The sequence below is a fragment of the Phytophthora cinnamomi genome, assembly GCF_018691715.1.
Source record: "Phytophthora cinnamomi strain GKB4 chromosome Unknown Contig17, whole genome shotgun sequence".
Lineage (NCBI taxonomy): Eukaryota > Oomycota > Peronosporomycetes > Peronosporales > Peronosporaceae > Phytophthora > Phytophthora cinnamomi.
The window spans coordinates 985684-1012331 of record NW_027150950.1 but is presented as its reverse complement, the minus strand read 5'-3'; the positions used below and the strand labels follow the sequence as shown (position 1 = coordinate 1012331).

The 26648-nt window shown below is 54.7% G+C and overlaps 6 protein-coding genes across 6 annotated transcripts; 3 read left to right on the top strand and 3 right to left on the bottom strand.

Moving 5' to 3' along the window:
- Positions 1–396: 396 nt before the first annotated feature.
- On the bottom strand, positions 397–873 carry IUM83_04740 (Equilibrative Nucleoside Transporter (ENT) Family; the record flags this gene model as incomplete). Its single annotated transcript, XM_067928837.1, has 1 exon — positions 397–873. The coding sequence occupies one exon, from the start codon at positions 871–873 to the stop codon at positions 397–399; it is 477 nt and encodes a 158-aa protein (XP_067796351.1).
- Positions 874–11341: 10468 nt separating this feature from the next.
- IUM83_04739 (Kinesin light chain) lies at positions 11342–12433 on the top strand (the record flags this gene model as incomplete). Its single annotated transcript, XM_067928836.1, has 2 exons — positions 11342–11574; positions 11686–12433. The coding sequence occupies 2 exons, from the start codon at positions 11342–11344 to the stop codon at positions 12431–12433; spliced, it is 981 nt and encodes a 326-aa protein (XP_067796176.1).
- A 126-nt stretch (positions 12434–12559) lies between these two features.
- Positions 12560–16996, bottom strand: IUM83_04738 (DnaJ subfamily C member 13; the record flags this gene model as incomplete). The annotated part of the gene is made up of 1 exon (XM_067928835.1): positions 12560–16996. The coding sequence occupies one exon, from the start codon at positions 16994–16996 to the stop codon at positions 12560–12562; it is 4437 nt and encodes a 1478-aa protein (XP_067796175.1).
- A 563-nt stretch (positions 16997–17559) lies between these two features.
- Positions 17560–20056, bottom strand: IUM83_04737 (DnaJ subfamily C member 13; the record flags this gene model as incomplete). The annotated part of the gene is made up of 4 exons (XM_067928834.1): positions 17560–17610; positions 17775–17812; positions 17881–19037; positions 19098–20056. The coding sequence occupies 4 exons, from the start codon at positions 20054–20056 to the stop codon at positions 17560–17562; spliced, it is 2205 nt and encodes a 734-aa protein (XP_067796180.1).
- Positions 20057–21178: 1122 nt separating this feature from the next.
- On the top strand, positions 21179–24993 carry IUM83_04736 (P-type ATPase (P-ATPase) Superfamily; the record flags this gene model as incomplete). The annotated part of the gene is made up of 3 exons (XM_067928833.1): positions 21179–24319; positions 24388–24828; positions 24898–24993. The coding sequence occupies 3 exons, from the start codon at positions 21179–21181 to the stop codon at positions 24991–24993; spliced, it is 3678 nt and encodes a 1225-aa protein (XP_067796179.1).
- A 473-nt stretch (positions 24994–25466) lies between these two features.
- IUM83_04735 (GTP-dependent nucleic acid-binding protein engD) lies at positions 25467–26362 on the top strand (the record flags this gene model as incomplete). The annotated part of the gene is made up of 2 exons (XM_067928832.1): positions 25467–25816; positions 25897–26362. The coding sequence occupies 2 exons, from the start codon at positions 25467–25469 to the stop codon at positions 26360–26362; spliced, it is 816 nt and encodes a 271-aa protein (XP_067796178.1).
- Positions 26363–26648: the final 286 nt, after the last annotated feature.

The following is a 26648-nucleotide window of genomic DNA, read 5'->3' as shown; positions in this document are numbered from 1 at the left end:
CTGGATCCCTACCGCGAGGCAGACGGCCTGCGCGTGCTGGCACGTGCCACCGGGGTCTGTGGTTGAAGATGGGAAGATCTCGCAACCTGATTGGCTGGACTATCTCTGATACTGGAATGTGATTGGACGACAACTTCAATTTGGGTGCTTATGATTTGCATGTGTTGAGTCAACCGTTTTGAGCCGCAGCCGTGACTAGGCGGATCAGTCTTACGACTGGCAACTTCGTTTGGACCGCAGCCGAGATCGTTTGGACCACATCTACAAGCCGCACCTACTAGGGAACATTGCATACAGTAGGGACTGCTAGCTGGCAAACACACTAACCTAAATCGAGCTCACTTTCGGATTTCCTTCCAACTACTCACTCGACTACCAAGCCTCATTCGCACACTCTCAATTCGACGACGCTAGAATTTCATCCGACGGGAAGACGAACTTGGTCAGGTCACGGTAAACGCTTCCGATGAGTGTGCTCAATCCAATACCCAACTGGAATCTTTCCTGAACGCGCTGCGGGTAGTGCGACACGAGTGCGATGGTGCAGCTATCGATGAATGCGGTGGCCACCGCAGCCAGCGCAGTACCGCCAAGTACTGCAATTGCGTTGGCGGACTCCGATGACAGGAAGAAGTAGGACGTGGGCACGAAAGCGAGTACGAGAAGCTGACCGGCGAAACCACCGACAATGCGCCTCGTATACTGGGGCTTGCCAAAAGTCATGACTAGCAGAGTCAGGCACGCAAGGTTCGTGTACATGAAGATGGAGGTGATGGCGAACTCGATGTTGCGGTCGGGGAACACCATCTTCCAGTAGTCAACAGGTTGCGTGAGGGCTGAGAACGGGAAAAGGAATCCGACGCCCACCAGCATGAACAGCCACGAGGCATCGTCTCTTCCCAAGATTCGTGAGTGGTGCTTCGGATGCCATTGTCGTCGAGTGGAGTGTCAGCGTGGCAAGCGTATGACGGGTGGAGGACTTCGGGTGAGAGAGGCACCGGCGACGACATGGCTGTGCCGGTTCGGCACTAAATGGGAAATGAAGCCCAGCCTAAGAGCGCCCTGAATCACTGGTTGGCGATGTGCGGTTTAACAACACCAAGTTGTGCGTTTGAAGTCAAGTCATCGCCACAATTGCAGTATTTGTTGGCGTGCTGCCAACGGTGGTAAGCACTGGTGTGCTTACTGCACAGCACGCACGATGTTGTTTTTTTTGCATACCCAGGAATATGATACCACGGGTCTCCAGCCTGTCCGGGTGTGTGCGCGGCGCGCACTGCGCGCACGTTGGTATGCTGAGGATCCGGCGCCTGCTCAATAGGTACCGGTATCGCAGGACAAAACTGGTCTGTTGAGCCGAGCTTGGTTCCCTTCCCCGGACTGCAATGGTTAGAGACCAACGGTAATTCCACACACCAAAACAAGCAAGCATGGGTCTCAAAACCCTCGAGTCAAGAGCGATTCAAGCAGGTCTCAAGAACGATCATGCTTGCGCGCCTAACACTGTTTTTGTAGTGGGTCTAACTTGACTCACTACTTTAGCTTACACGTTGCGCAACGTGTATGAGGAAGCGTAAGTACTTAGTAATTACTTAGGTTAATTATATTTGAATACACAAATATAAGTTAAGTAAGATAGGATTCCAAGTGACTTAGATTTGGTAAAATGAGAACTGTATTGTTTGTAAATTGATCTTCCTCTAAAATCTGCTAAAAACTGTTTATCATCTATGAAAGGGGTTGGCAGCGGCTGGCTGTCAGAGCCCCGCTAATATGCATGTCTCTGATTGGTAGAAAGATGCTGCTTTCTACCAATAGGATCTTTGGGTATGTGTGGACCACTCATTGTGGTGGCCCACTTCAATGTATCCATTGGTGTGTCTTACACCAAGGTGAGGAAGTATCCAAAACTTTTAACAGATAACCTATCTGTTAAATTCACAAGTGGCTTGCAGTCACTTGTACGTGTAACCCCGTTACACCATCCCCCCCTTAAGGTTAGACGCGCGGGGTCTCCGCACGTCAATCTTTTGGAATTGGCCATTCGTCAATTCTCCGCGTTTGGAGAAGAAATCCGCGCTCATTCAACGATGAGCGCGCCGCAGAAGAAGATCTCGAAGTCGGTGGGGAGTCATCTCTCCATCGACGACTACTTCGAACGCCAGAAGGCGAAGTATGGCGACGTCGTCGACTTCGACGACGACGATGAAGACATGGAGGGCGAGGAGGACTCGCCCTCAAAGCGTAAGGACTCAGTGTCGCGAGCGAATCGCTCGACCCTCATGCGAAGAACATTCGCCCGCGTGAAGGGGACGAATCGGACGCTTCGAGTTCGAAGCGTTCGCGTACTGAGAGCGATACCCCACTCGCTTCCGCTGGGGCTCTCAGTACTCCGCGCGCTGCTGCTGCAGCGCGTGATTTCAAAGCTCAAGGCTCTCCGCGCGCTGCAGGTGCAGCGCGCGATCCATGGATGCCGTCCGCGTCCGAGATCGCGGACCGGTTTGGGAACTCGGTACCTCCGAATGAGGTGCCGCTGTACGTATGCAGCGCCATCAAAGATGACGCTGTGGCTGCCGAGCTGCACTTTGATGTGGAAACGCATCAAAGGCGCGATTACTACATCGGACTCTTTCATGAGCTCCGATGGTTTCAAAGCAAGAAGACCTCTTCTCGCAGCAAAGCGCCCGAATGGCAGGCACTTTGTCAAAGTTGGAACGCCTTTGTTGAAAATTTCAACAAGAGGCCGAGTGCTTACCGTGATCGGATTAAGCAAGCGCGTGATCGCTTCGAGACGTACTCGAAGCGTGGAAAGCTGGAGCAACTCCATGTTGCTGCGGAGGAGGCAAATGTGCCGTGCGCTGTGCCCGAGGGCTTTCAGTGCACGAAGTGCTTCCCAGGCGCGGTCCGCTTGAGAGACCGCGACCTGAACGGGTACACGCCGTTCCGTGTGCCCGAGAGTCTCAAAGAGCTCCGTGCTAAGTTCTTAGCACGTGAAGGTTCGGGCGCTAGCGATGATCGCAGCGCTCGTGTTACTTCCGCTGCGCCAGCGCGTACTGCTCCTCGCACGCCCTCACCATTTCCGGAACGTCCTCCAGCAAGACGTTCCGCGGCTCCCATGTATCTCGATGGGGAGGAAATCCTCTCCAACGAATACGAAAACGAGCCCCTTGAGGGTTCGTTTTCGGGATACTATGGTCAACAATCCGCTCAACAATCCAGCGGGTTGAGCCGCGGGCGTCACGGATCGGCGGTGGCGGGGGTGGGAACACGCCCCGGGTATGATCAGCCCCGGACTGATCAGTATGCGCCTCTCCACGACCGGGTGACCGCCGTGGAGCGTCTGCAGGGCGCTGAGTTCGCCGCCCTGAAACAGGAGCTGGCGAACCAGAAGGCTCAAGTCGCGGCGGTCTCGCAGACCGCCTCGAATATCCAGGTCGAGCTGGGGACCCAGATGAAGGGGTTGCTCCAGCGCGTCCGCGCGCTGGAGGAGAGGTGCTCGTCGCCGAGGCCAAGTCCTCCGCTTCTGCCTCGGCTCCTGCCCAGGCTTCGGGTCAGCCGAGCTAGATGGCTCGTGCTGCAGGTATGGCTTCAGCCGTCCGACGTAAAAGGTCGGATGGAGGCGCATGCTAGACGGTATGTCTAGCGCGTATGCGTTGCCGTGCCGTGCCAACACAGTGAACGGCCCGATGAAGCGCGGAGCAAGCTTGCTTGCTCCGAAATCCGAAACTGCATGTCTAGGCAGGTTTTGTGTAGCTAACAAAACTAATGAACCAACTTTAAATTCATTTGCGTTGCCTCTGCCCGCATTGTCTGCGTTCAGCTTCTGTTGATCAACAGAAACTGCTATTGTGTCTTGGACAAACCGAATCACGGCTTGTCTTTTGGTGATGAAACTGATTGCATCCGAGCTGAAGTCATTCAGCTCGCTCTCCGCTAGAGGCCCGACCTCTGCGTGGTTCTTTGCGGTGTCTGCGCCCTGCGCAGACCCGTGGTCGTTGGCCATGTTGTTGGGGGAGTCTGCGCGCTGCGCAGACTCATGCGTTTTGTTCGTTGTTGCAGCTGACACTGTGCAGGTGTCAGCGGTTTTCTGCGGCTGCTGTATTGCAGTCGTAGATCCTCCCCCACTTAAAGTGCGAGCCATCACTCCGAGTAAACTCGGTAGGCGTGGATGCCGCATGGCATTCACGTAGAACGGTGTATGCCCGGTCGAGGCATGCACTGAGTTATTGATGGCAAACGCTGCCATCGATAAGCACTCGCTCCAGTATTGGAACGAGTGAGCGTAGTTCTTCAACATATCGACGAGCACGCGATCCACGCGCTCGGTTTGGCCATCCGTCTGCGGATGATCCGCAGTCGACATTGAAAGCTGGCTCCCAAGAAGTGTAAACACTTCTTGCCACAGGTGCGCTGTGAAGCGCGGGTCTCTGTCCGACACGTTGTCGGACGGCATGCCATGGTGTTTGAACACCATGTCGACGAACAGACGGGCCGTCTGCTTCGCGGTCACTTCTGCCGGCACCGCAGCAAGATGTACCATCTTGCTGAAGCGGTTGACGAAGACCACAACACCGGTATTCCCTCCGCTGTCCGGGGGAAGACCAAAGATGAAGTCCAAAGACATGGACTTCCAACACTCCGACGGAGTCGGTAGTGATTGTAACGGAGCCTGCGCGAATGGCGCAGACTTTACGCGTTGGCATACCTCGCAAGCACGGATGTACTTGCGTACCCACTTATACTAGTGGTGCCAGTAGAAGTCGCGCGTGAGAAGGACGTATGTCTTCTCACGTCCGAGATGTCCCGCAGACGGGGCATCGTGATACTCGTACATGATCCTGAGGCGCAGGTCATGGTCATTTGGCACGACAACGCGGTCCGCGTTGTCGTCGACTCCATTATAAAGAAGCAGTCCGTCGTGCACACGAAAGCGGTGTGCACGCGCTCGAAGGTGCTTGGGCAACTTCTGACGAGCCTTGTCAGAAGGTGTTGTGCCATAGGCCAGCAAGAGCTTCGTGTCTGCGTCGTGCGCGTACGCGGCCTTCACATCGTCCAACAGAGTCGACGTGAGTGTGCTCGATCGCATGGCGTCAATGGTATTGACGTCAGCAGTTTCTGCGTAGTCCGGCCGACGTGATAACGCGTCGGCCACCACATTCAATCTTCCGGGTTTGTATTCGACCCGGAAGTTATACTCTGCAAAGAATGAGAGCCATCTCGCCATTCTTTGTGATATGTGTGGCGACTTCACTGCGGTGCGCAGTGAAGCGTGGTCGGTGTAGACCACAAATGGTCTACTTCCAAGCAAATACACTCGGAACTTTGCGAGTGCATACTTCATGGCAAGGAGTTCCTTGTCATGCACCGGATAGTTGCGCTCATCTGGCTTCAGCTGACGCGATTGGTAGTAGACGACACGATCACGGCCCTCGTGATCGTGCTGCATCAACGCGCATCCGATCGCGAAATCGGATGTGTCACACACTACGTGAAATGGGCGCTCTTGGTCAGCCACTGCCAAGATCGGCGCCTCAGTCAAGCCCCGCTTGACTGCATCGAATGCCTTTTGGCAATCGGGTGTCCAATTCCACACAGCTTCTTTCTTAAGAAGCTGTGACAGCGGGCGGATCTTGCTCGCATAATCCTCCACGTACTTGCACAAGTACGTGGCCAAGCCAAGGAACTGCCTCAGTTCCTTGACACTTGAAGGCGTTGGCCATTCGTTAATCACTCTGACCTTTTCTGGGTCAGGGCGAACACCATTCTTCCCTACGAGACACCCGAGGACGGGTATCCCGCTCGCCCCGAAGATACACTTCTTCAGGTTCGCGTAGAGCTTATGCGAAAGCATAAGCTCAAGTAGCTTCCGGAGATGCACCCTGTGCATCTCAATGTCGGTCTTCCCGTCCACAGCCCGGCTGTGGATGAACACATCGTCGAAGTAACTCGGTGCGAAGTCGCGCACCGAGCGCAACAAGTGCGTCACGCACCTGTTGAAAGTCGCAGGGGCATTCTTAAGCCCCTGCGGCATTACCAGCCATTCCCAGAGCATGCCGCTTGGCGTGCTCACTGCCGTGAGAGGGATATCGCTCTCACGCATTAGGATTTGATAGAATCCATCTCGCAAGTCGAGAGCACTGTAAACGGTGCTCCCGGCCATCGAATCAATGATAACATCTTTTCGCGGTATCGGCGTCTGCGCCGGTGCCGTCGCATCGTTCAGCTTGTTATACACATGAACGATGCGCCATCCGCCCTGTGGCTTTTTGACACAGAACGTCGGAGCACTGTGCGGGGACTTTGATTCCCGCACTTGTCCTGCTTTACGACGACTTTCAAAGAAGTCGTCGATCGCTTTTACTTGCTCTCGCGGCAGTGGCCACTGCCGCGTGACACAGTACTTCGTGCCCGGCACGAGATCAATCTCGTGTTGAATGCCCTTATCCTGCGGAAGCTCCGCAGGAATCTCTTCCGGGAGTACGTCTTTGTACTCCCTCAATAATTCGTAATAGGGACTCGACTTCAGCGAGTCCCAACCTTGTTCCTCGAAGCGCTCTCGCTTCGTCTTCGCACTGAGAGTGTTTTCACTCTCAGTGGTACTTCCCATGAAGAGCTGCCTCAGCTCTTCGCTCTCCCTCTTCGTTCTTTCGCTGTCCGAAAGAACGCAGACTTGCTCGATGCGTCCATCGTGCAAGTCGCGCGTGAAGCGCTTCCAGCTCATGGCTGGAAGCGAAGTCAACTCCGACGCCGTCGTCGGAGGACTAGCGAGTTCCATCTCGCGATACTGGAATCCAGTATCGGTGCGCGTCAAGACGCTTAGCGTCTCGACGTCCGGCGTCACCGCCCCAGTCTGCCCAGCAGACTGTTCTTGTTGCGTCTCGGTCCCGGACCGAGCCTTGCGCAGCGTTCTTCTTGTTGTGCGGAGCCGGGCTCCGCACAGTTGTTCTTCTGGTCCAGGCCCGGCCGTGGACAGTTGTTCGCCGGCGGACCCTGTCCGCGGGCGCGCGGTATCAAGCCCGGCTTGACCGCATGTTCCTTCGTGCAGCCCGGCTGCACGGTAATGTGTCTCTTCGCCGGCAGACCCTGTCTGCGGGCGCGCGATATCAAGCCCGGCTTGATCGCATGGCGCTTCGTCGTGCAGCCCCGCTGCACGACAGCATGCAAATTGCGTCAGTGCGGTACGTTTGCAACCGTCCGCACCGTTTGCAGCGTCAACTCCCGGAGTTGACACGCCTTCGTCACCTCGACGCCATTCATTGGCGGAGCCCCTCATGACCGAGGGTGCGTCGGCTCCCGGAGCCGACGCGTCGTTGTCGACCTGACCTCTTCGGGTCAGGGACTGTCCCTTACACGCTTGAACGTGGGTACTGGTTCCCGGAACCAGTACATCTTTTTCTTCTAACGTCGGCAATGCTGCCGACGTTGGTTTCACTTGTGCGCGCCCTCGCGCACTTCCTGGGCACTCCGGGACAGCAGCGTTAAGCGCTGTCGCGACTGGTGAGCCGCGCGCACCTGTTGGTGCGTGCGCTGCGGTAACAGGGCCATCGCTCTCTGTTCCGCTGTCGCGTCCGAAGCGCACGAGCGTGCGCTTCTTCCAGTCTATCACCGGATCATGCCGTGCAAGCCACGGCATGCCCATTACCACGTCGAACTTATCGTCCAGGTCCAGGACGATAAAGTGTTCGACAAACACTCGTTGTTTGTACGAGAAGCGCACGTTCACGACGCGCTTCTCGGTCTTTACGATGGCACCTGTTGCCAGTCGCACTTCCAGAAGACTTCGAGGTACATTTACCTCCTCGAAGTCAAGTCTCGGCAGGCTTCGTAGTCGAACAAAGTTGTTCGACGCGCCTGAATCTACCAGAGCGCGAAGAGAGTCACTCGTTCTCTTCGAGTAAACCTTCAAGATGACTAGGTTCGGCCTGTCATCTTGTTTCTTGCAGTGAGAGCTGGTCTCACTGGGGGCTGCAGTCCTCAGCGTCGCGTGCCCGATGTCGGCACGCGCGACTGCATTACCAGTAGGGCGCCCCGCGCCTACTGGATATTTGCGTTTTTTGTTGGTCCGCGGCGATGCCTAGCATCGCCACGACGGCCACCTCCAGGGGGCATGGGAGCTGTGCACTCCCGTGCAAAGTGACCGATCCTTCCGCAACGGAAGCATCGCACGTTACCTCCCTGCTGCTGGTAACCAGCAGTTGTTGCGCTCGAGAGGTCCATTGGTTCCGGACCTCCCGGCCTCGCTACCGGGCGCGGTTGCGGCCTCGGCACGTTCACATGCAGTTTAGCCTGCCACAGGCTAAACTCTTCTTGAATGGCAAGCGTAATCGCAGCTTCGAGAGTACTCGGGTACTCTCGGAAGAGATAGGTCTTCACAGGCCCATCTCTAAGCCCCTTCATGAACGTGACGACCTTGGTCGCCTCGTCAATCGGGTTAGTCACGATATTTGATACCAAATATCGTGCACGCTGCGCGTAAGCATGGACGTCATGCTTACCCTGCTGAAGGTCGAGGAACTCCGCCCTCGACCGGAACTCGTTTGCGGGGGCTCAAACGCTTGTTTGAGCTCCTCTTTAAACACTTCGTACGTGCTGAAGCACGTAGGATCGGAGAGTCGGCGTCCATACGCCCAACTCCTTGCGCGTCCGCCAAGGCAGGACATAGCGAACGCGACCTTCGACAGCGGGTCGACGATGCGTCGAGCCGCTATGGCTGTGTCGAGCTCGACAAGCCATCGGAGGAGAGGCTCGCCTTCTCTTCCCACGTAATTGCTTACGCTCAACTTTAATGGTTGAGCACGCGGTGTCGTCCCTGACGACGCCGTCACTGAGGAAGCAGCATCACGCTGCTCCTTCATGATGAACCCCAGAGCAACACCATGTTGCTCCGTCGGCGATAGCGTACGCAGCATCGTAGCTATCGCTGCTTCTCCAATGACTGTTGACAGTCGTTGGAGGGCTTCCCACTCTGGGTCAGACAGGTGGGGGCAGTCAGCGCGTGCAACATGTGTTGCACGCGTGTTGGAGCTCTCCATGGGCACCTCCGTGCTCATGGGGTTCTCGGCTCCGCGTTCGTACACCTCGTACGAACGTCAAGCAGTCGGTCGTTGGACGGACTACTAAGTGCTACCAGGTGTAGTGGGTCTAACTTGACTCACTACTTTAGCTTACACGTTGCGCAACGTGTATGAGGAAGCGTAAGTACTTAGTAATTACTTAGGTTAATTATATTTGAATACACAAATATAAGTTAAATAAGATAGGATTCCAAGTGACTTAGATTTGGTAAAATGAGAACTGTATTGTTTGTAAATTGATCTTCCTCTAAAATCTGCTAAAAACTGTTTATCATCTATGAAAGGGGTTGGCAGCTGCTGGCTGTCAGAGCCCCGCTAATATGCATGTCCCTGATTGGTAGAAAGATGCTGCTTTCTACCAATAGGATCTTTGGGTATGTGTGGACCACTTATTGTGGTGGCCCACTTCAATGTATCCATTGGTGTGTCCTACACCAAGGTGAGGAAGTATCCAAAACTTTTAACAGATAACCTATCTGTTAAATCCACAAGTGGCTTGCAGCCACTTGTACGTGTAACCCCGTTACAGTTTTTGTCGTTACGTGGCGTACTGCTCGCCGCGCAGATAGGTACTGCAGCTCAGCTGGTCGTCTTTTCTCCATGCATGCAGTAAGCTGTGTATCTGTCGCTAGGGCGGTGTTCGCGAATCGCTGCGAGCAAATACGTGAAAGGAGGTCGCCTATAAACTGCGTTCGTGCCTCGGGCATGACCTTTCCCGTTAGCTGTCTATGCTGTATTCAGTTTTATCCCGACCGACATGAGGTAGCTCGTGATAACGGTGGATGTGGGCTATCATCGATAGAGACGGCAATACACGCGTTATGCGAATTTTAACAGCATTAATTCTCTTGAATTTGTTGGCGTCTGACTTCCTTTTTGTATCAAAACTTTTGCGTTTCTTGTGCGTTTGTGCGCACACGAATTCGTTTTACCCCTGGCGACTTTCGATACAACCACAGTTATTCTGAGCGACAATCCAGAGTTCTCACGAATTTGTTGGCGTCAGATAGCTACCGTAATACACGAAACTCAATTCCACCCCGTACTACAGACGCAACACATACGATGTCACCAGCCTGGTGGGGGCAGCGGCAAAATATCTACCGCGAGAGGGAATGAGACCGCGCGTGGCGGCGACGCTTATCCCCCCCCCCCTCTATCTCCCTCCTTCCCCCCAAGTTCGGGACCTTGGACAGCGTCTCGTCGTACGTGGCTACCTCCACCACAGCTGAAGAAGGAAGATGGGTGGTTAGCGGCCACTGTGTACGTTATCCGCGGGAGTTTAAAGCGGAGACTATAGTCCAGCTGCATCAGTGCCTAGTCGGTGTCGCGAAACTGCATGGCATCGCAATATTCGGAACTAGGATTGCATGTACGGCTTCTAATACATTCACCGAACGACACTACAGTGGAAATAACACGGTTTTAATTGTGCATTTGAGTCTACATTTGCTTGCGTATGTACTGGTGTTACTACTAACGATGCCTTGGCGTGATCTACAACGGTTTTCTCGAATTCCATTAAGGTCATTCAACCATTGGAGCTGATTCCTGCGTGGCATCGCAGATTCTCGCTTCTCGCAGACATACGAGGAAGACGCCAAGATGTGCCAGGTGGACATCAGCTACTTCGTCGGCGGCTTCGAGGCTTACTTCGAGAAAAGATGCTGTTCTGCGAGCCGGATCTGGTGGTCTGCTTCAATACTGGTATCTGGGGCTACGACGAGTGGCTGCCTGCAACCCGACTCGTACTGAACGAGGTGTGCGTGCCACTGCTTGTCACGCCGTACAATGAGCACGAAGCTGGAGACGACGAGGACGTGTTGAGCTAATGCCGTCCAAGTGGATGTGGCGGCCGGAGAAGAACCCACGTGGTGCCAGGACACCGCGTGTGGAAAGGTCCTGTGATCGCAACTTGCTAGCAATGCGGACTGATTCACGCCACGACGCCAGTGCTACATGCTGGAACATCGTAAGCTCAAGGTTATGATAATAAGCGTGCGTTTGTAAAACAATATATATTTTAGGTAGCAAGGGGAAGTCTCTCGTGGTGTCCACTAGTCAAGGGCTTTAGCTCCAAAAGTCGCACACCACTCGATTAAGTGCGATCACAAGAATGTCACACAAATTCTTGCTGCATAGAAGATGCTGTGCCGATAACAAACCCTCGCTAGAGAGAGGGGGGACTCGTTCGTCTAAGTGCGATTATGTGCGCCACACATCTCCGTCTGCGGCCACAAAAGAGCGCACCACCGAATCGCTTCATCATGCTGCAGCGGCGCGTGTTGCTGGCGGCCTCCGCCGCGCTCCGCCGCCGTGCGCCGGCGTCTTCTGCTCTGCGCGGCGCCACCACGGACATTGCCGCGCGCTGGAGCTCCACCAGCTCTAGCGACCCGCCCAGACGCACCGTGCAGGTGCTGCACAACAAGCCGCAGACCAGCTACGTGCAGGTGGAGCAGGACATCGCCGTCATGCAGCGCGAGATCCGCGACGCGTACAAGTGCGTGCCATTGCAGGCTGATTCTGTGGCGCCAGAGCTGCCGATGCAGCGTCAAACGGCTGCCAACCGGCGTCTCTAACGCGAGTTATGCACTTTTGAACTTTTCCGCAGCGCCGGAGACTACCAGGCCGCTCTGGACGCCGGGCTGCAGTGCCGAGACCTGGTCAAGTCCCACTTCGGCGAGAGCCACCCCGTGTACGCCAGCACGGTGACCAACATCGCCCTCATGTACAAGAACCTGGGCCAGATGGAGGAGGCCGTGGAGTCCTACGAGTTCGCATTGCAGACCTACAAGGCCAGCGTGGGCGAGCAGCACGCGTCCTTCGCCACGACGCTCTACAACCTAGGACTGGTCTACCGCGCGCAGGCCATCTCCAACGCCGGCATGGAGCGCGTGAGCGCGCTGCACCGCGCGCTTGAGTGCTTCGAGGAGTCGCTCAAGGTCCGCCGCAACATCCTCGAGCCGGGACACCCGGACATCGCGCTCAGCATGAGCAACATGGGCGTCATCCACTGGCAGAACAAGCAGCCGGAGAAGGCGTTCGCGGCGCTGACCGAGGCAGTCGATCTGCTGGAGAAGAAGGTGGGGCCGTCCAGCTCGCTGACGGCGTTGGCGAAGAACAACCTGGCGTTCGCGAAGAAGGAGGCGCGCGAGTACGACGAGGCTATCAGGCTGTACGAAGAGGTGCTGAGTGTGCGGAAGCAGGTGCTCGGATCGGCGCACAACGAGACTATCATGGCGCGTCATAACCTCGCGGAGGCCTATCGCTCGAGCGGAAACGAGGACAAGGCGGTGGAGATCCAGAACGAGATCCTGGAGCTGTTCGACGCCGAGCTTGGGCCGGAGGACAAGAAGTAGATGATGATAACGAGATGGTGACATCCCGTTCACCACGAGTTTTTGACGGCAAAATGTTGGATTTATTAGGTTGGATGATTCTCTTACTACAAAGTTTATCTCGCGGCGCTCTATTCAAGCAAGTCTTTAGCCGACCTTGTTGGGGTTGGCGTGAGGTGCCTTGAGCAACGCGGGCGCGTGCGGCGGCACGAGCAGACGGCGAAGGTCTTCCGACGTGGCCTGGGTTGTGTCGCCATGGGTCTCCCATACCCGGGACGCGATGAGCAGACTCGAGATAGCGCCACCGCTGCCTGGGTTCGACGACAGCACCGACAGGAACCGAGCGGCGTACTGCTTGGTTGTGGTGCTCTCACCCATCTTGGACTTTGGAACGAGGGTGGAAAGCAGATTGAGCAGAGCTGCCGCGAGCTGCGAGCTCACTGCAGCCTTCGCAAACTCGGTAGCAGCCTGCGTGTGTCGCTTGAGCGGAATCATGTGCAAGCACAATAAAAGCTGCATCTCCGTCGAGTCTCCTAGCCACACGTGCGGCAGCAGGTTCGACAAGCTGGCCGGGTCCATTCCCTTAACGAGGTTGTCGATGCACGCAGGGATGAGACACAGGTTGCCGAGCAGCTGAAGTGTCACGCGAGCCAACTGGCCCTCGGTTGAAGCCTCAGTGCGGGCGAGGTTCTTGTATACAACTTGGAACGCGCTCTTGATAAATGGAGGGACCACCGTGGCCAATGGGTCGACACACTTTCCGCTGAACGACAACATTTGCACACATTCCATGCATCGAAGCTGGAGTAGCGGTGCGTTCGCAAACGAGAACCCCTGTGGTTGTGTCTCGTGGTCTAACACGAACAACAGCGTCAATAGCCCATCGGCCTGCACAACTTGTACATCCATGTCAGGAGTGTACTGCAGTAAATGCCTGATGGCGGTAGCCACCGGAAGCAAACGCTGCAGTAGTACACTTTCCAACGCCTGAGGCTGCGCACGCACACCCGAGATATCATATGACAGTGCTGCCAGTAGACCGTGCATCACATGCCCACTCACAGTGCGGTTTTCCAGTTCTGCTGCCGCTGCTGCGGCAGCTTGGATCTCCTTCTTTGTTGTCGGCTTAGGCTTAAACATATCGCGATTCCCGCCGCCATTCACGGTTCCAGCAATCTGGGCGAGGATACCGTTTTTCGGGTTTTCGTTGAAGAAGTTAACGTAGATGCCAGCCACACACAGCTCCTCCTTTTGTGCAGTGTACATAAAGTAGGGTGGTAGCTCAAACACCTTGTGCACCTCTTCGTCGCTCTGATCCAGTGTTGTGTGGAACTGAATCGCGCGCTGCGCAAGACTGATCAGCTCCTTTCGCATGCGTTCAGTCCACATCACGTGCGGCTCGCGAACTTCGGTCGCTAGCACGTCCAGCATTTTAATCGGTCCTGCTCGGCGCAAGATATCTACCAGTGGGCGAGTAAAGATCTGCTCGATTGTAGTCTGCATTCTCTTGACATACACAGCAATCGTCTCCTCCCTCGCATTGGCTTCCAAGATTCGCCCCAGCGCTTTCGCCGCTCCGATGCTAATGCGCTGCATATCGCTGTCAGCGTCATCATTGTTCGGTTGATAGTGAAAGAGCAGAAGCGTCAAATACCACAAGATTCCGTGTTCGGCAAGCTGCAGCAGCAGAACTTCTGCCATTTCACCCGAGCTGCCCGCCATTTCGTACACAATTTGGAGGGACAAATCTGTGGCCAGGCGGTCTCCTTCTTGTGACAAGAAGCGCGTCAGACATGGCAATAAATCAATTGACTGTGCTGCAGCGGACACACGCCCATTAGGCTGGTTCAGAACGTTCACAAGTGCTTCTAGCACCCAATGTGTCATAACATTCGGCGTGCATCCGTCGATAGACCTTAGCGCTTCCTGGTTGTGGAAGAGCAACTGAAGCGAGTTGCAGAGCACGCGAAGTCCTAGCCCAGAGCTACACCCGTGAGCATTCTCGTCTGAGATTCCAACGGCCAAATTGATCACACGAATCGCACTTCCAAAAGCCTTCACAAAAGTAGTTTTCGTCGTAATGGCCTTAGAAACATCAAAAAACGTTTTCGTCGGTCCAACCCGGTTGTCCTTCAACTCCGTAATGCATCGCTCCAAAGCCTCCAGGAAATAAGAAAAGTTCTGCAAGGTTGTAATACTCGGTGAATCAGGGAAGCGGCGTAGAAGCAGTGAAGTGGCCTCAAGCAGCTCTACAGCATCGAACACGGAAAGAAGTTTAGTGGACTGACCTTCGCTCGCCATCGCCCCACGAGCAGTTAGCAGCAAGCCGGGGTGCACCCAACGGCGAATGGAATCAAGCAGCGCCCGTAAGAAAGCAGCTTCATCGTTGATAGGCCACCCAGGGAAGTTCTTCTCGTCAAGGAGATTATGCAGATAGTACTGGTAGCACTGTAGTGCGTGAACTTCCTTCGGATATTGAATCAACGCAATGGAAGCCTTGTGTTCCGAGCCTTCGGTTTCCGAAATGTAGAACATGCCGTTTTCGTCAGTATGCAGCTCCATAAACTTCTCGATGTATGTCACCATTTGACTGCGCATATTAGCGTTCCAAACCACTTCGGGGTTGTTCGCATCCGAGAAAAGCGCCGTTGCAAACCGCCGAGGTCCGTGGCGCAGTAGCTGAGCAACCATCGACACTGGCAGAACTCGCACCAGCCAACTCCTCAGGCAGATTCGTGTCAACGGATCCGGAGAGAAAACACCCTTCTTGTTCTCCCCCTTTTGTTTATCATCAATCAGATGCGGCACGTCGAGGCCTGATTGCCGCAAGTGGATATGAGAGATAAGGCGTGCTGCGATCGACATTTCGTCTACATCCTGGGCAAACCGTAGCAAGTAGTAGAAGATGCCGGACGCATGGAGGTTAGGGATGATCGATTCATTGTGACGGACAAGAAGTCGAATCAAACCGAGGCATTTCTTGAAAACTATGCGATTCGGGCAATCCAAAAGTCCCACCAGGAACCGCAGCGTTTGATCTTCACAGAGTCGATGCTTAATAGAGCTGATAGGGCTAACACCTGACCCTTCAAAATGGGTAAGTCGTCCATATTTCGGAAAGCGAATATCCTGGTACATGTGTCCTTCTTCCTCCGCAGTGTGGCAATCGATAAGGCGACTGAGCACGCTCAAGCACGTCTGCATGATCATTGACCCGCTCATTGCACCACAATGTTCTGCTACAACTGTCACACGGCTGGGCTCCTCTTCGTGCACGCTTTCGTCGTCGCGATGTGCGTATGTTGGCGAGACGGAGTGACTAGAAATAATAGAGCTCTCCGCACCAGACTCCTCTAGTGCGTCGATTGTTCTTCTCGCCATATCTCTCTCGTCATCATAGTCCTCGTCCTCCTCGTACTCACCTCTATCCTCTCCATAGTCATCGTCGTCGTCTTCATCGACGACATCATTTTCGTCTTCTGATGCATCCAATTCAGCCTGAACGTCCGCTGCAGGCTCTACAGCGTATTCTTTCTCAGAATCATTGGGTCCTTGAAGAACGACCAGCGGTTTGACTTCACGCAGCAGCTCCAACACCATCGTTACGTTGTCTTCTTCACGAAGGAAACGCGACACGTTTATCGCGCTCGACAAGACACGATCAAGGAACAGCATGATGTTGCCACGGACAACTAATGGCCATCGTCGATCATCCCCGTTCCTGTCTTTCATCATACTAACACGGAGGAAGTGATTCAGAAACATGAGCGAGCCCAACTCGTTAAAGTGGCGTTCATATAGCTGGATCATGACCTTCAGCACCAGCAAGCGAATGTCAGACTGGTCAACGTCACCAAGTGAATCCGAAGGAGGGTACCGCTCGCTGGGAAGCTTCTTCACAGAAATACTACGATCTTCGGCAAGCAAGCGGTAATAGAGCAATGTCATGAATTTCTCCGCGCCCTCAATGTCCTCAACCAACACGCCACGATCGTCCAAAATGTTGGCGAGGTAATACGGACCAACCTTCACTTCGTTCTCTAAGCACTCGTAGTCAATACGGAATTCGTTGCAATTCCAGGCTACGAACCACCGAGGCATGTTTTTCGCATTTTTCTTTTTCTTCTTGATAAGTGGTGCATTCCGGAACTCTTCGTGGGGTCCGTCCGGATCATCGTGCTTCGTCTCCGGAGTATCGCTGGGGCGAATGAGACTGTTCGAACGGGAGATAAAACCATTCTCATCCGTGTAGTTTTCATCGCTGTCATAGTTGTCATCGTCTAACCCACCGTCACTCTCGACGTCATCAGACGTGTCGGGATTTAACAGGAACGAAAGGGGCATGTACCGAGCAAACCGATTAGACGACGAGATTGTTCCCTTCATCATTTCAATCGCCAACCGACTTTCAGAGCCGTTCTGCAAGAACTCAAAAAGAAACGGAGCAAAATTCGCATGTTGTGAATCATGGCGAAGTCGGTTTGCCTGATGCGCCTCCCATTCGGACTCGGTGTGATCAGTCGCCAGCGGGTCCGTGTAGAGATACCCCAAATACTTCAGTCTGTACAAGTCGAGCTCACTCATTTCCGCCTGCAACTTACGAATAAGTTCTTCAACCGCGTTAGGGCCCCACACGAGATCCTTCGTCGCATACGTTTTACCTAAACGGTCGAAAAACTCAGGCAAGAGCACGGCATGCTTCACATTCCGCGCCAAGCGAGCCCGAGTGTTTATCCCATAGCTCAGCTTGCTTCGCCCGCTTTCTGTTGCATTCGTGATATCGCGCCGACTGCTGTTCTTGTGTGCAGTACCGTTAGCTTTAGCATAAAGCTCAGGGTTTGCAGTCGGAAGATGTCTTCCAAACTCGTCATATTCCAGTTGGCTTGCCTTTTGATCATCCAACAATGCGTGCGGGAAAACGTTTCGAATCACGTACGATGAACGCGGGTTTTCATGCGTGAGCAAAGCAACCAGCTGGGATGAGATTCGACGCTGCGCCTTGTCTTGGGTGTACAGTGCCAAGTAAAGCTGCCAAACTAGTGCCCCATGCTTCCTTGCAAAATCTTGAATCAGCTCGACCAACTCAGTAGGCTGCTCCAGAATATGCACTTTTACCAGAATGGAGGAGCACTTCGTGATTGAGAAGCTCAACGAGCGATTGAACAAGAACAGAGCATGGTGGCGTGAAAAATCGTCAACTCGCATAGCACGAAGTAAATCCCTTGCCACTCTCTCCGGCGTTGCCTTTTTTCCACTAGACAAGCACACTTCGAGGGTTTGTAGAACCATGGCGAGAACAAGGTAATCCAATCCCAATTGAGAGTACGCCAGCGCATTAGCCATGCTGCGCTCGGTATTGGACATGGCGGCCACCGAAATAGTCCCATGACCAGATCCTATCTTCAATAGCGATGTGGAATGCAATGGCATGCGCCCCACTCGATTATTCCTTGACAGGTCGAAAGCGCGAGACACGTATATCCTGCTGTGATACTTCGTGAATATCGCGCGACGATTCGCTGTCTCGGATTTCAAGCTGCGAGTATCCGAGTAATTGACTACCATGTACTTGATCACACATGCCGCCGCAAAGCTCACCTCCTCCATCGGTGAATGAAGCAATTCCATGATCACCTCAATGCTGTTTTTATACTGCGAGCTGGGGATTTCCTCGAAGACACCACGAGTGCAAAGCAGGCGTTGAATTGCCAGCAGGAGCTCCACTTGGAACTCTGTCGTCGGAATTGGAGCGTCAGTGTTTGATGGACTGTTTAGCTGGGCCACAGAATACTCCTTGAAGTTCTCAAGCAGTTTCATCAGGCTTGCAAATGCACGTCGATCACGCTGACGCAGACCTCCCAGCGGAATGTTGCGGTTAAACTGCACCAGCTGGTGATAGATGAGCGACATACTCTCATTCGTCACAAGATTCGGGATAAAGTTCAGATTAACCAGCTTGCGTAGCAAGATATCCTCCCATTCAGGATGAACTTCAGTGCCCCACGTTCCTTCCTTGCACGCAATTTTCGTCTCCTCCGTTGACCAAGGCACATGCAGCTTGTTCATGCGGCACATCTCAATCATGTTGCTCAAGAACAGGCTTCGGGCCTCCTTCGGACTGAGTAGCGTTGTAGCACCGGCAACCTTCAGCCAATCGGGAACATTTATATCTCCGGCAATGTCTCCGATGATCTGTCGAAGTTCATTCTCATGCTGCGACGACGCACGCTGCAACCCGAGGCTTACATCTTTATCGCGCCTGCTCGCTGTAGAGCTCAGACAAATGTACCGGCGAGTAAGCCCGTGCTTCAATTCCAGCGCAAACTTGCCACTCAAGCCCTCAGAAATTTCGCTATCGGGGTCATCTTGCGACGACGAGATCGAAGGGTAAATCACCACATTAAATATGTCGTTCAACGAGTGGCTTGCCATCGTCTTGCGCGTTACAGGGTCTCGCTCAATGATCGCCAACGCCGTCAAGCCCAGTAAGCGCAGCTGCAGCTTGTTGTTCTTGCTGATCTTGAGTACAGGCATTTCAAAGGTCACCGGCTGCGGGATATCCCGCGTCGACGTCAGGGCGTCGAACTCGCACGAATCCGACACTTCCTCCACGAAGAGCGACACGCTCAGCCACGAGCGCAAGTTGTTGGCGATCGCCTGGATGAACGGCTCGCGGCTGTCGCACCAGTAGCGGTGCACGCGGTTGTTCTCGAAGTAGAGCACCAGTTCGTTCGAGTTGGTGTTCACGCGCTGGATCTTGACGATGTCGATGAGCAGGATCGACGACAGCGTGGAGCGCGTGTGCGGGTCCAGCCTGTCCAGGCTGGCGGCGCGCACCGCCAGCAGCACGTCCACCTTGACCGGGTGGATGGCGATGCTGCGCGTGGTGCTGAGCTTGGTCATGGTGAAGGTCTTGCCGCAGAGCTGGAACAAGCTGTCGAAGTACATGCCGCTGCCCAGCAAGTTGGCGTTGCTGGGGCCGCCGCCTGAGCCCGCGGAGCCCGTGGCCCAGCTGCTGTCGGCCGTGGCCCCCACGGCGCTGAGCGCGTCGGCCGTGGCGGCGTCGATCTCGTCCTTGCGGAAGGACGAGGCGCGCTCGCGCAGCTGGTAGTAGGCGGACAGCAGCTGCTGCCTGCAGCGGCACGTGTACGTCTCCTTGAGGCTCTTGCCGATGAAGACGGTGAAGGCGCGGTCGGCGTTGTGGCCGCCGCTGTCCGAGGCGATGGTGATCTCCTTGATGTTGTCGAAGGCGTAGCGCTCCTTCACCTCGTCCGAGTACGGGTCCACGACCGTCAGGTGGCCGCTGCTGAGCACCATGAGGCGCTTGGCCGAGCGCAGGAAGCCCACGCGCGTCACGAAGAAGCGCGCGGCGTAGATGACGCCCGCGAAGCGGTTGGCGGGCACCTCCAGCGCGTCGGCGTCCGCGTCCTCCTCCTCGTCCTCCTCGTCCTCCGCCTCGGCCGGCAGCGCGCCGTAGAAGGAGCTGCCGGCGCGCGGCTCCACCTCGAAGCCCGTGGTCTCCGGCCCGCGCGGCACGAAGCGCGCGTCCAGCGCGGCCAGGTCGCGGCCGAACACCTGCGGGCCCAGCCGCTGCTTGAGCTGCTGCAGCTCCGCGTCGCTGTCGTCGCTGCGGGGCAGCGCCATGGCGCACGGGAGGAGCTCGGCTCGGCGGCGCTTGAAGGGGGAATGGAATGCGCCGATGGCCATCTGATTTCCAGGGATCGGCAGGTAATAGGAGTGATAGGAGGGGTAAAGGGGGTTAATACGGGATTGTTGGGTGTGGGAGGAAGCAGTAAAATGCTGGGTCCTGAGACGTAATACACGGGGTGGTTAGGGACAGGGGACAAGTGCCCAATCATAGCGCGAGACGGAAGATCTTTGACCGGATTGGCGCAAATCTCAGCCAAGAGATTTTACGTAACAAGTCGTTTTTACCAAGCGTAAGAAGTCGGCAGAGGCCGAGCCAACCGTTGCTGCTGGACGGACCCCAACCTGGTCATTCCGCCTTTGGCTCTCTCCGCGCGTGTGTCGACGGACCGTCGCCTCCTCTGCTGACAGCGACTGCCAGTATATTTTGTGTTGTCTCCTTCCACCGCGAACGCCTGTGACGATTTTGCACCAAACGGACCAATTCATGTCGATTGCAACTTTTTCGGGTACCAGCTGAGGCTTCGCTACTACCATGTGTATACAGTTTGGCTGCGCTCTGTCTGCCATGTATGGCGTCGGGAGTGCGGCCGTGCATGTCAATAGAGTGGGCTTTGTGTGTCATTGTCGGCGGCTAGTGGCTGCGGGTGTGGTCGCTCTCTGCTGATGATTTTAAACAAGCGTATGTCTGACTTGTATGAGGACAACCTTTTCTACTGAAGAAATCACCACCCCACTCGGCCTTGTCAGTCGCCACAGTACCAATAGCAATAGGTTCCACAGCAGCTCCCGGCTCTTACAGCTTGGGGATCGAGTGATGATCGTTTATCTGGTTACTCGGACCCCGCACTCGTGCGGGCTGACGAAACACAAACATTTAAGACTACGATGATCTGACGATTCCTGCATCTGCCGCACGTGCATCTCCTACTGCATACGTACTGCCGCCTTTCATCAATCAGGACCGGATCAAGCAGCAGTAGCGGAGAATGTAGCCATCTCCAGTGGAGACTGTAGCCATCTTCCGTCCGTCTCGCTGTTTGACACGTCAAGTTGCCGTGTTCGTACTTAATCGGGAGCCGCCTACATTCACTCTCACTTTTGGATCGGCGACCGACGATGGGCGGACGAGTGCGCGTGGGCGTGGCCGACGCGGCCGTGGCGGCCGTGGCGCTGTACACGCCGCTGCCGTGGGCCATGCGGCTGGACCTGCTGCCCTTCCTCTTCGTCTACGCCACGGCCGCGCACCTGTACGCGTCGCGGCCGGCGGACGACGTGGTCGCGTGGGTCTTCGGGGCGCTGGGCGCCTTCTGCCACGCGCTGGCGCTGCTCAGCGCCGAGTGGAGCGTGGACGCACGCTGCTGGATGGGCTATACGCGGCTGGCGGCCGTGACGCCGCACGCGCGCGGGCGCATGCTGGCCAAGGTGGAGCCGGCGCTCGCGATGCTGCCCAAGCAGCTCTGCCACTGCCACTTGGCCGAGGACCAGCACGAGCACAAGCGCAAGGACGAGCACAAGCCGCTCAAGCTGCAGGGCGCGCAGGTGCCGACGCTCTGGTTCTCGTACCAGAACCTCAAGTTCTGTCTGTACGAGGGCGTGGACGCCATCAACAGGGGGGGCGCGCAGTTCCGCCGCCTCGACTTCCCGTCCTCGGGCACGCTGCAGTCCTACCTGCAGACGCGGGGCCTCACGTCCAACGACGAGCTGCTGCGCGCCCGAGGCAAGTGGGGCAGGAACGACTTCGAGCTGCCCATGCCCAAGTTCGCCGAGCTGCTGAAGGAGCAGCTGGTGGCCCCGTTCTTCGTGTTCCAGTTCTTCTGCATGCTGCTCTGGTGCCTGGACGAGTACATGTACTACTCGCTGCTCACACTGCTCATGCTCGTGATCTTCGAGTGCACGGTGGTGAAGCAGCGCCAGCAGAACATGGACACCTTGCTGCACATGCGGCGCCCCCCGCAGCCGTGTCTGGTCTTTCGGCTGGGCAGCTGGGTCCAGGTATCCAGTGATGAATTAGTTCCAGGAGATGTCTGCTCGGTCGGACACAGTGCGCGTGATATGGTGGTGCCGTGCGACCTGCTGCTGCTTCGAGGAAACTGCGTGGTGAACGAGTCGATGCTCTCAGGCGAGTCGGTGCCGTTGCGGAAGGAGGCTGTTGGCGCATCAATTGTGAATGATGCGGAAAAGCTGAAGAACCTTGAGATTGACGACGGCTCTAGCATGAAGCACAAAAGGCACGTTTTGTTTGGAGGCACCAAGGTGCTTCAGCACGCAGCCCCAGCGTCGAAGGATTCGCTCCGTGTGTCGATACCCCCTGATGGAGGCTGCATTGGATTCGTGCTCCGAACTGGCTTTGGTACCACTCAAGGGAGTTTGATGCGCACTATTTTGTATTCCTCTCAGCGTGTTACGGCAAACAACTCGGAGGCAATGTGGTTTATCGTTCTCCTGCTCAACTTCGCAGTTGCTGCAGCGGCATTTGTGCTCGCGCAGGGGATCAATGATCCGACGCGCAACCAGTTCAAACTCTTCCTTCACTGTGTTATGATTATCACCTCTGTTGTGCCTCCTGAGCTTCCCATGGAGCTGTCGTTAGCCGTGACCAATTCGCTGATCGCATTGACGAAGAGCAACATCTACTGCACGGAACCTTTTCGAATCCCTTTCGCCGGCCGCATAGACGTTTGCTGCTTTGACAAGACCGGCACGTTAACCAGTGATGAGCTAAAGCTTCATGGAGTAGCAGGGTTGGAAACACATGTCGAGCCCGACAAGTATAGGGGCAAACGCCGTGGCGAATTGGATATTATTGCGCCAGAGCAGCTCCCTCTTGACACGGAGCTCGTGCTTGCTGGTTGCCAGTCCTTGGTATTACTTAACGGCCAGGTCGCTGGAGATCCACTTGAAATGACTGCTGTTCGAAGTATCCAGTGGTGCTTGACACACAACGAAAATGGACAAGAGGGGCTTCCAAGTGTTCAACCATCCTTTTTCTCAGAACGTCGGGGCGAAATTCAAGCAGTTGACATTTTGCACACCTTTAGTTTCTCTTCTGAGCTCAAGCGTATGACTACGGTAGTCTGTGTGCGAAAAGCCGATAACGATGAGCAAGACGAACAGCGGGTGCTTACAAAGGGTGCACCTGAAGTACTCGAGTCAATTTTGAGCAAGAAGCCCACGTACTATCGGCGCGTGTACCGCCACTATGCATCCAAAGGATGCCGCGTCTTGGCGTTGGGCTTCCGTGTGCTGTCTTCGGAAAGTTCCCCAGATGAACTACGCCGCAAGTCCCGTCAAGAGTTGGAGAGTGGTCTTACTTTTGCTGGTTTTCTGATTCTAGATTGTCCGTTAAAGGACGACACAAAGCGAACGATTCGGGAGCTGATGATCTCCAAGCACAAAGTTACCATGGTCACGGGAGACAACCCTTTAACGGCATGTGATGTAGCACGACAAGTCGGAATCAATGCAGGATATTCCAAGCAGCCATTGGTGTTGACGCCTAATGCGGAGACGGAAGATGTGGAATGGAAGTCCATTGACGACGGGTCACCGGACATCGAAGAGGAGACTATTTCTTTCAATGTGGATGAGGTCGAGAAGATGCAAGTTCAGTACGATCTATGCGTGACTGGCGAAGCCATGGCCATGCTTTTCAAGCAGCAAGAGGGCGAATGCACAGATAATGCGGCTGCATTGGAAGGTTTTCTCGCTGTTCTTGAAAAGATGTGCCTGTGCACTACGGTGTTCGCTCGCACGTCACCTCAGCAAAAAGAACATCTGATCATGGCAATGAATCGTTGTGGTAAGACAACAGCAATGTGTGGAGATGGCACCAACGATGTAGGTGCCTTGAAACAGGCCCATATCGGTATTTCAATTGTGAACTCGTCCAGCGCTGATCATCCTCCTCATGTAGTGGCGGGGGATGTTGGTAGTGCTGCAGGCCGAAGTGGTCTTCGGCATCGTCGGCAACCTGGACGTCGAGACAACTCCGTGGAAGAGTTTCAGCAATCTTTGTACGGAAGTGATGATTCGCAGATTGTGCGTTTGGGGGACGCTTCGATCGCATCACCATTCACGTCGAAAAGCTCGAGTATCCGAGTGGTCAAGAAATTGATCCGCCAAGGGCGCTGTACATTAGTGACCACGATCCAGATGTACAAGATTCTTGGTATCAACTGCCTTATCACGGCATACTACTTGAGTTCTCTCTTTATCCATGGCGTGAAGAACGGGGACCAACAGCTCACAATATCCGGGGTAAGTGCGTATGTTTTGTTTGTGCAAGCAGGGAAGAAGTTCTAACACTATGCTGATATTGTGCACAGTTGTCTATTGCGATGTTCTTTTTGTTCTTGTCGCGGGCAAAACCGGCTCACAAGCTTTCACACCAGCGTCCGCCGTCTGGGGTGTTTTGCCTGTCCGTTATGGCGTCGATCTTTGGCCAATTTGTGATCCATCTGGCCTTTTTGGCTGCTGCTCTCCATGTAGCTCAGCCTTTTATTGAACCGGGAGATCCAGCAATGCATCCGGATGGAAACTTCACTCCAAACGTGGTGAACAGCATCATGTTCCTCATGTCGTCGGTCATGCAAGTGAACACGTTTGTGGCCAACTATCGGGGGCAGCCTTTTATGGAGGGATTCTGGGAGAACAAGTTGCTTTATCGCAGCGCTCTCTTTAATTACGCAGTGCTGGCAATGGTAATTGCTGAGGTGTTCACACCTATCAACGCAATGCTGGAATTGGTACCAATGCCAAACCAAGAGGTACAGCATTGATCTTGAAACAGTGCGGGAAATTCGAGTACTAACATATGTGTGTGTGGTCGCTTCTAGACGCAGCTGATGATTGCAGCTCTCATGGCAGGAGACACGATCGTGACGATGGCATTCGAACACGCCGTTCAAACGATTGTTTTCGTGTCAGCATGATTTAGCATGCTTCCAGAGGCTTCCGAATAAAAGTGTCAATCGACTGTTTAGGTTTCCCTCTAAAAAGTTTCCATTATTAGGGGGAGGGGGGGTCGTGAGAAATGTGTTTCGAAACCTCGGTCCCCGGGATAGGTGCTGGTGAGTGTTCAGGGGTGCCGAAAAATAAATCGGGCCTAGCAATTATCGCAATGTGTTTAGTCAATAAATCTATTTTCGATGGCGGCACAAAACTAAATATAATTTATTCGCAAGCGACACTGCCTCCAATAACGTATTAGAGTACACACACAAACACCCTATTAGAACCCTACCATATTGAAACAACCCCTGGATTTTATATTCGTTGACAACCAGCCATTCTGGCCACTGCAACTCAGCAACGTCAATCCCGGCATCGATTCACGAGTGGTTCTAGCTTACCATTCTCTATTTGACTACCAACCTCTCAAGACCCACCCTCCCTCGCTCCAATCATGCTCGCTCCCGCTCGTGCCTCGCGCCCAACGTTCTCAAACCGGCAGGTCGACGAGTTTTACTTCCGCCCGTGCCGCGACGAATACGGCGAGGTCGTCCTCGAGTACTATCGTTGCCGTTGCGGCTCGGTGCGGAAGCGCGCGCATAAAACGGGCTTCACCAACCTTCTTCAGCACGTGCGGCGGGAGTACCCAGCGTTCGAGGCCGAGATGCTCGCTGCAATCCCCGGCGAGACCGGCTCCGTGACAAGTTACATCCGCCAGTCGTCGCAGAACCTGTGCGATTGGTTGGACTGGGTCGTTAACGGCAATCTGCCCCTCTCATTTTACGAGAGCAAGCTCGCACGGAGGTATGTACCAGGTTTTCAGGTGCAATTGGATGCTTTGTATCGTGGTTAAGTGATAATATTGTGGAACAAATGGTGTGCAGATACACAAATCTCAAACCAATTTGTGTCGAAACTCTGTGTTCGGAAATGGACGGTGTCACGCGCGCTGTCGAGCGGACGATTGTGGCCGAGATGTGGGACAACTTCGGCCTGCTCATCGATGGGTGGAGCCACGAGTCGGAGAATTACGTCGCAGTGTTTGCATATCACGAGGTGGGCTGCGTGACGTGGCTCCCGCTCCTCAGTATGACTCCACTCATCGACGAGAAGACGGACAACCTCTCGGCGGCGAGCCACCGCGCCTTCTTGGACACGATGCTCGCCCGCGACTACGACCGGCGGCTCGAGCTGTGTCTCTTCTTGGTGGAAGACAACTGCTCGGTCAACCACAGGATGGTCATGCTGACGGGCGTGCCGCTGGTCGGGTGCGCGAGCCACCGGCTCAATCTCGTCATCCACCAGCTGTTGCAACAGTTTCGGAAGAGCTGGAGGCACTTCAAGCTCTAATGGTCAAGGTTCGCGGTCTGAAACAGTCGGCAAAACTCCAGTAAGTTTTATGGCTCAACGGGCGTCTGCGCGACCTACTCATTGAGCTCAAGGACTTTGAGTCGGTTTCTATGGCGCTGCAAGGCGATGGTGTCAACCTACTAGAAACGCACGTTTGGTTTGACGGTCTCGTCGCGGAGCATCCGACCTTTGGCGACTATCTCGGTACGCGGTTTTGGCGGATCCATTATATTGTACTGTACTAAGCAGTACTTTATTATGTACTTGCACCCGATGAGAACATCGT